At 41.5% G+C, this 9,480-nt stretch overlaps 1 protein-coding gene across 1 annotated transcript; it reads right to left on the reverse strand.

The window, feature by feature from the left end:
• Positions 1-1,212: 1,212 nt before the first annotated feature.
• LOC145437694 (relaxin receptor 1-like) lies at positions 1,213-4,669 on the reverse strand. The gene is made up of 6 exons (XM_080314977.1): positions 4,662-4,669; positions 2,803-2,913; positions 2,512-2,733; positions 2,042-2,196; positions 1,317-1,484; positions 1,213-1,256 (listed from the first exon to the last, which is right to left on the reverse strand). Exons 1-6 carry the CDS (start codon positions 4,667-4,669, stop codon positions 1,213-1,215), a joined length of 708 nt encoding a protein of 235 aa, XP_080171103.1.
• Positions 4,670-9,480: the final 4,811 nt, after the last annotated feature.

A 9,480-nucleotide genomic window follows, 5' to 3' on the forward strand; every position in this document is an offset into this window, starting at 1 on the left:
AACATTGGTTCATGGTAGAATATGTACGTAGACCCGAACTGAGCAACTAGTTTAATGTCCATCTTTCTCAGGCTCACAAACTTGTATTCATTCTGTGACGCATAAAATTTGTCAATACATTCACAATGAAATTTCTCTTTCAGAGTAAAAACTCTCAGCGGGCCGGACAAAATCCCTCCACGGGCCGGATCCGGCCCGTGGGCCGTATGTTGCCCGCCCCTGGCCTAATCTATACCTGACATACGTCGATATATTGCGTGTCAGCTTTTTTGCAATGGTATCCATGAAGGGGAGTATCATGAAAAAGTTAGTCGAACACCATGAGAAGAATTGTTGACCACTGCATGGAGGTTCAATATCAACGTTGAGGTAGGGGGGATCTGACGAATTGTTGTATTAGTCCTGCCCAGTGGCGTAATAGCCATTTGGCGCCTGCGGATCTGCGCCATGGGCAGCGGGCTGCTAGGTAAATACTTTAGTCAATGCTATAGAAGTATTGAAAAATACATTTTTTTATGTCAACACAACAAACTAATTCAAAATGTTGGCGGCATTTTCAACGAAAGCCATGGGCGGCAGCATATGCTCCTACGTCACTAGCCCTGCCTATACCTTATCGTTCGTTACTAGATAAAGCGCTATCTGATTGTTTTAGGTTTGCACGCTGTTTTTTCAGCAGGTCCGATGATTATCACGTTAAATATATAATTTATTAACTTTCGTGCGCAGTGTATTTCACAAGGAAAAAGTGATGGCGGGTAAAATCACACGGGCTGTCCGCGATACGAAGTCCTCAAGTTGGCTACTTAACATAGGTATTTGGCGTCCAGGCGGTCTGTTACGACTATCAGCTGTGGCCGTAGGCAATGTTCCCTCACCAACTCACTGCGCAAACCCTTGGAAAACAGTGCGTAACGACTAAAAAAAATATCATCACTTCGGATTTTTTGTGCGCATCTCAGATTTTCTGTGCGCACATACCGTGAAAGCACTTCGCCTTTGCGCATGTGCGCTTCTTAGAGGGAACATTGGCCGTAGGGTATATAAGTAATCCAACTGTGGCCGTGAATAGCATAAAAGTTGAACACCCCTGATATAAAGTTGTTAGTGTTTTGTCATTATACGGTGACATTCTTGTAAATTGACAACGGTTGTTTCTTGTTTAAAGTTTCATCTTGTCAGCTCCTCCCATATCTGCAGCGCGACTCCTATTCAGCTCCGTAGTTCCAGCGGTACGACCTGGTGCGGAGTTCTTACTGAATACGAAATTTGTCTTGTTAGAGCGCGGTTGATGACTTTAAAAGCGACATACTGACCTTTATTTCTCCACCTACGTATCGCATCTGTCAACCATGAAATAAATATACTTCCCCGGCTTAGTATCAGATCTGGAAGGTCAGAGTAAAGGAACGGATTCAGAGCGCTGTTTATCGGGATGATGAGTAGACCGGTCGGAAGATAGGCATCCAAGGGGATCGCGATTCCTGGAAATATGTTCAAGCCTGTCTGACACGGAGTTTTCAAGCTATGAGCGATTTCCCACTATACTATTAGTCATGAATTTGTCTTCAGTAGGGAAGAGCGATTTTCTGGTTACGGCAGTGATTTTCAACCTGGCCTCGAAAGTGGCGGCCTCTGTTTAGCAGTAATCAACTTCCCAAATAGGTCACCGTGAAGGCACTATTACCTCTAATTTAGTAATCCACTAAATTTAGTGGTAGGCCAAGTATCATGTCTGTAGAGTACCTGCGGTGTTTTAAAGTCTGCCTCTAACAGCCAGTCATCACGGAATGGATGTATTTAAGTCCTTCCGACACTCAGTTATAATGATATAAGACATGATCGCTGAGTAACCGAAAGACGTGAACGCACTCCAGATGTGAGATTTTTTAGTTTAAATCGGATTATTTATTTTTCCTAGTTTCTGCGCAAGATGTTAACATGAAATAAACTTATCAAAAAGTATGACTTCAGGTGATTTAGCTGGAGTTCAAATAAATAGTATTGAAATGTGAAAATTATAAATTCTTGGTTTTGATACCTCCTAATTGCATAATACCCATTATGCAGACTGGAAACCAACAAAGGAAATCAGTGGCTAGAATCCTGGAAAGTTTGCGCTGCATTGCCGTATCTCGTTTGTTCAGTTTGCTGGGAGTCATTGACGATTCCAATATCTCTCTTTCGGTGGCTTTTCTGTGGAATACATGCCATGCGAGTAAAAATATCACAATATATAGAAATATCCATCATCAATGTCCCGGAGTCTCAGGACATTGGCATGATCCATAAGTAGGAAGCACCCTCCAGTCGAAAAAGATACATACCACATTACTCCTGAGTGTATGTCAGCTCAGAGTGAATATAACTCTCCAAAACAGTAATATATCGGCACACGTCAGTTATTATACAGATCTTGCTATAAAACTCGATGCGATGGATGTATATTAATGTTTGCTTCACGAAAATGTGAGGGATATGGCAAACCTAAATATGCATAAAGCTCCCTACCTGTACAATGCAATGTAGGACAGGAGCATGAAGACAAATGCCAGGAAGTTCAGCATCAGAAGAATTAATGAATACACCCATGATCCGTCTTTGTTCCGGTCGGGAAAGAATGTTGGCAGGCAAACGGTGTGACTTGAATAATACCCGAACTCGTAGGTAGCTTTTATGGGACTGTGTACATTAATTTGAGAGATCAGTCTCCTCAATCTGCCCCATTCCGTGCTGTGTAATCAATTGACCTCATTGACGTAATTTCGCACTGAAATGTGCGGGAAATGTGGTTGGCTATACCTGTCGCCATGTTCATGAATCGTGCCGTTGTTGAGAACGCGTAACCAGTTTATAAGATGATTCTTGTCGTTCCGATTGACCTTTGTTTTGAAGATCGCAGTGTCATTAAACCTGCCAATCACGATTTTCAGTATTTCTAGGGATGGTGTGAACGTGAGGTTCACGTTCGGAAAATTTGAGGTTCGCGTTCACAACAGAACCTTGGTAGGTTCTGCACTGTGAACCTTTTTCATATATTGCAATTTTAACTTCAATAGGGCTGGGCAAAATCGAGTAGCTGAGTGATTCGATTATGAATCACGTAATATGCTTCGAGTTGTGTCGAGTAATCGAGTATCAGTCATTATGACGTCATAACAGAATGTAATATGTCAAAGTTCAAATATGTATCTTTTATGTAACAAAAAAGAATATAATGCCTGTTATCCATCTCATAAAATATATTTTGGTATTTTTCGACCAGACCGATTGCATTCCACCTAGTGATAATGTTGTGGGATGATCATGACTTCGGAAATGTGCTATTTACAGCAACGTTCGTAGCTTTGTACTATACGTTTCGTATGCTACGATACGAGCAATCAAGGTTTCAAGGCTTCCACAGTGAAATTAGTATAGAAACCATAATTCTCGTTTACAAATTAACTTTCAGTGGCAAGGTGGGTATAATTTCAGTACTCGAAAAAATCGTATTTTACTACTCGACTCGAATCATTAAAATTAATTCTCGATTCAGATTCGAGTACTCGAATCATTGTGCCCAGCCCTAAACTTCATTATAACATCTTTGATTCCAACTGATTGACTTTCAACTGCGGGCGACTCTATGCATGGGGCTGGCAGCATAAACATTCAACACTAAACGAGCATGCCCTTGACAATCTCATAAATTTACTTGTATTGTTACAAAAGTTTGCTCGAAATATCCAGCCTTCCGTTTGCGCATATTTAGTGTCTCTGTGCTGTGAGCTTGTCCCGCAATCACATGACATCAAGAGCGAAATACAAAGTATTTTGTCAGCAAATGATCCTTGAGATGAGAGTGATATCGTCTTCTGATGTAAAAATCTAGCAGGCGTACGGGGTCAATCTTGACTACATATGTGTACTGTATCGTAAAAACCAAATCCGTGCGACTGGGGTGTTGGCTATACTGCTGTATGACTTGTTAATCGGTAGCAAGTATAGAAACCCATTTTACACTCTGCTCAATATCCATGTGGCAATACTCAGACGCCGAATACATGGTCCGATCAGGTCGAAATTGTTGGCAAAGCGACGCAAGATACTGATTTTATGGGATTATTATATCATTTGATTGCCCCAGTTGATACATTTGGCGACGTTTCAAACGTCAATATGTACTTAAGTACTGAGCTATTATGTGGCCCCGAGTCGTCGCTCGGTATCGTGTACAGTATATTAATATAGGCAATCACCTAATTGACATATGGGGTTTAAATTAGCAATATGACGTCACGTGACGTCATGAGGTTCACGTTCGTGTTCACACAGAACCTTTAAAAAAGGTTCACGTTCACACGAACCTGAACCTTTCAGAGGTTCACACCATCCCTAGATTTACGGTGTCGCTCATATAAATGACTCATTACGGCTAACTTGGCCAACGCATTACAGTGACTCAATGTAGTGGGCAATAGACTCGAAAGATATTTGGACTTCTAGAGAGTATCATTTATCACATGCATTCATGTTAGCGCCAGTAAATTACACGTGTGTAAGATATACTGGAAGTGTCTAAAACAGTGATTTCCAACATTGTCGACCTCACGAGATTTCGAGTTTCGAGATTTCCAGGTCGACTTATTTGCTAATCAGCCCATGCTCATGATAATCACATAGACATGTCGAACAACTGTTGAGTTTTTCGGTAATTCGTTGCTACGCAACAAATCATAGAACCTTGAGGTGGAACGCGGTGAGAAAAATGCGTAGAACCACTGTTGTACATAGCTGAATACTACCAAACGCCTTTATCCCAGCAAAAATTCCATCATTAGAAGTCAGCGTCCAAGTAACCGTTGTTAGAAGTCAATATAAATTAAGAACATGAGCAATACATCGGTCCTTCCAGGATTGCAAAATGGATGTACTCACGACACGTCCTTCAAAAAGTAATCTTCGAAAGAAGGTATCAACGGTGTTAATCCTATCAGGACGGAAAAAAGCCACGAGATCAACACCACCAATGTAGCCCGTTTGAACGTCGGTCGGTGGAGTGGTCTGAAATCATCGAATTCACTTATGAATAAAAGAAGTCATGAAAACTTGACATAAATATACTACGCATTTAGTTAAATATCTCCGACGCCGTACGACTTATTCGCATGTACGAGTGCGCGTTGAAAAGGACGTAGGATTTATAACCACGATACTATTCCATGTTAGGTTCTGTTCTCGTGCACCACCTTTTGGATGGGAATACACAATCTTTTCTTCAAGAGTGTTTATTCCGATCGAAATATGGAGAAAAGAAAGACATATTCTGACCGACTTCCGTCTTAACAAATAATTCAGCCTAGTGTACAGTGTACATGTTATTTGCAAACTGGTCCGTAATAATGAATAGTTTTGGGCTTTTCATTCTAATCCATACCTCACAACAGCATTCAAACGATATTTCGTTATCAAAACCATCGTGAAAACAGATTGCTCAGAACCGATGATCAGCAAGGCTCCCAAAATGGAACACGTGGTGCTTGTTCTCCATTCAATATCAACGTCGCAATATCTCCCTTCCACCTCAACGGCCTTCACGCATATGGACATGGTGTATATCTATTAATGCAAAATTGACGACGCCGTTGGCACGCACAATTTGAATTAAATATCATACCCCGACAAGTAAATCAGAAATGGATAAGCTCATGATAAGCAATTTGTTGATGCTTGAATGCGAGGAGTTACCACGTCCGCTGGGTTTAACGATATGATGCATTGTTGAAGCAACTACTGTGGTACATCCAATGATCGCGGTAATACCTGGAAAATACCGAAGGCACACGCAGGGCCGTAACTACCGCACCCCAAACCCCCCAGTCGGGGGGGGGGGTGCGAGCTCGAAGGGGGCCCCAAATTTTTTTGGTGAATTAGCATAAACAATAGAGTATTGTTTGAAACTTAATGCATCTTTTTCAAAAAAAAATTCGTGATTTCAAATTGCCAAATGTTATGATTAGGGCGATTTTTTTTTACCTAAAAAACGAAATATTTTGACCTAAAAAATCTAAATTTTGACATTTTTTGACCTTAAAAAACTAAATTTTGACCAAATTTTGACCTAACGTATGCAAATTAGGTGTTTCCCCAAAAATGTTAGTATTTTACGACTTATCCTCATTTCTGGTTTGAATTTTCGGTCCTTACGAAGTAGTTTTCCCTGAATTTCCCTGAATTTTTACATGACGAAATATTATTTTAACAAAATCTGGCCCTGTGATGAATTCCAGTACATGATGTACTATGGTGAAAATAATTAAAATTTGTTGTAATACAACGAAAGATACTTTCCTGCATTCTCGGCAGGGATATCTAGATATCTAGTTCTAGATGTCCCTGATTCTCGGGTAAAAAGTGTCTGTCTTTACTAAGTAGCTTGCCAAGGATGGAGATATGGCGAGATGGCGTAGTGGGATAATCCACAGCTACAACACCAATATGTTTTAGGTTCTAGTCCGACCGAGGTCGACTCCAGAATTCCTATGCAAGTGTTGAAGGTTTGTCTAGGTTCCTCCTTGTCATCTCATCCGCATAAGCGGTGTCTTACACAAAGCATAGAAGTGGGCCGTGCTACAAGTCGGCAGATACTCGGCGGATACGGAATCGAAAATAAGGAATATCGGTCTGGTGTAAATGACCATTGTAGTCGACAAACACCATGAATATACAAACAACAACAGCAAGAAGAATGGAAAAATAACGTTCAACTGTAGCAGCTATTGGGTGGCAGCACTGTAGTTGTGCGTGCGTACACTGCTGGTGACAAACCGTGTTGCTTCATTCTGACAATGATGTACATCAGTGGTTCTCAACCGCCGGTCCGCGGACCGGTGCCGGTCCGCGACGACATTCCTGCCGGTCCGCCAGGTATTTTACAATTTCATACCTTAATTTCAAGATGCAATGTTGAAGGCTTGTCCATTGATAACATAAATACAGCATCAAATTTTAAGCAGATTCAGAACTTCGTGAGGTGAAATTAGGGCTGGAAACATGTTGGATTCGACCTAGAGTTCGAGACGTGTCATTTGACGACATGCGAGCGACAAGTACAGAACGGATACGAGATGACTCATCGCTAAACAGTGCAGTTTGTGCGATCATTCGGTTTCCATTCCATCATCTTGTGCATGATCGTAACTGGGGCACCCCAAACCGCCAAATTGAAGAGGGCCGAGCTTGAAAAGGGCCCAAAATTATTTTGCAAATGAACATAAATCATATCGCATTTTTTTGAAACTTTTCCCAACATTTTTCCAGTTTCTATTCGCGCTTTGCGCGATTCAGTGTCACTAAATGTCTCGCTTATTAGGAGCCCTTCTCCGATAAATACGCATGATTTATAAAAATCGGGATTTCGGCGTCAGCCATTACCGCGCCACGACGTACCACCACATAATGAAGTTCAGGCTAACATGGGACTCCGAATGGTGCGCCAAAATTCGGCAGCGAGAAAACCGATTCAGTCATGAATGATCCAAAATTTTCGCTATTGGCGCGAGTAAGCTGCATAATCGGATGGTGTGGACGTGAGGTTCACGTTCGCGTTCTGTGTGTGAACCTCGTAAATTTAGATGTTCACGGTCCCAAACGAACCTTGGAAGGTTCTGCACTGTGAACCTTCTGCATATATTACAATTTTCACTTCATCATAACATCTTTAATTGAAATTTATTGCATTTCAACTGCGGGCCCATCTATGTATGGCGCTGGAAGCATAAAAAATAAACATTAAATGAGGAATGAGCTTGAGCATGCTTTTGACAATTTCAAAAAGTTTTCTTGCTATGTTACAAAAGTTTGTTCAAAATATCCAGCTTTCCGTTTGTGAATGTTAAGTGATTCTTTATGCTGTGCGCTTGAGCCCAAATGACTCAGCATCAAGAGTGAAATACACCACATGTTTGTTTCCATGTATTCATGGTGTGTGTCGACTACGATGGTCATTTACACCAGGGCAATTTTCCGCATTTCTATTTCTTAGCTGCCGACTTGTAGCACGGCCCAATTCTATACTTTTTAAGACACCTCTTACACGGATGAAATGGCGTGGAAGAGCCTATATAGATAAACCTCTAACACTTGGGCGGGAATTTTGGATTCGAACTTGGTGTTGCAGCCGTGGATTATACCACTATGCTATCTCGCCACAATACACTATATGTAGTCAACGAATGATGCTTTATCTGGTGTAAAAAATCTAGCATGTGTACGGGTCAATCTTGACTACATATGTTTATTGTATCATAAAAACAAAATAGGTGCGATCGGGGTGTTGGCTACTACTGCATAACTTGTTAATTTGGTATTGGGTGATATCGGTAGCATAGAAAGAAACCCATCTCATACTCTGCGCAATATCAACGTCGCAATACCGAGAAACCGAATACATATTGTCCGGTTTTGTCAAGACCTTTAGGACGTAAGCTGATATTCCCTTGCAAGTCCTTGTCGAAATTGTAGACAATACGACGGAAAATATTGATTTTATAGGATTATGATATCATTTGATTGCCCCAGTTAATATACATTTGGCAATTTTTAGAACGTCAATATGTACTTCAGCATAGTGCAAATATGTTGCCCTAGTCGTCGCTAGGTATCGCGTTCATTAATATAGGCTCTCACTTCACTGAAATGAAGGGTTGGAACTGGCAATATGACGTCATGAGGTTCACGTTAGCGTTCACACAGAACCTTTCAAAAAAGTTTGCGTTCACACAAACCTGAACCTTTCAGAGTTTCACACCATCCCTACTACATAAACTTTCTGCTTACACCGAGTAGAATGAATGTGCTCACAAGTAGGCCTACAGGCGAAAACATCCACCTAACTGTAGGGTATGCGGGCAAATCCCCCTGAAATTTGGCTTATCGCCCCGTGGGGGCCCAAAACCAACGTTTTGGGTGGTGGGCTCAGGCTGACGAAGTGCTTTTTCGGCCAGGATTTGCGAATGGCCCGTATAGCTGCTGTAAGGCGTTTTCTTACGGTACGCGTTGTGCTCGTACTTGTCAAAGTAGCCTGCGTCTGGTGGCAGTGGACAATGAGCAAGGTAATACGGCAAGGTACTTGGTTCGACTCCGAAATGCTTCATCTTCTCTCAATAGTGTCAAAGAGAAGAATTATATCCGAGTTAGCGTGGTCGGGTAAACCCACGGCTTTCGGCGCGAAAAACTGTAAACGACTCTCGGTGGTAGTAAGTTTATCTGGACAAGGCAATGTTACCTTGACTCGGCAGACTGGCTACCATAAAATCACATGAAGATAATTAATTACGATCAAAACCCTCTAAATGTCACTCTCTGACACCATATAATTGCAAAACAACCGGTTGCCTGCTTTACATTTTGGCTTCATTTTAATTTTGACAATTCACTGGTCCGCCAGACATTTTTTGAAATTTTACCGGTCCGCGAGGTGAAAAAGGTTGAGAACCA

This window comes from Botryllus schlosseri, chromosome 1 (assembly GCF_051294905.1).
Source record: "Botryllus schlosseri isolate E-star chromosome 1, Bs_hap1, whole genome shotgun sequence".
In the NCBI taxonomy this organism is placed as follows: Eukaryota; Metazoa; Chordata; class Ascidiacea; order Stolidobranchia; family Styelidae; genus Botryllus; species Botryllus schlosseri.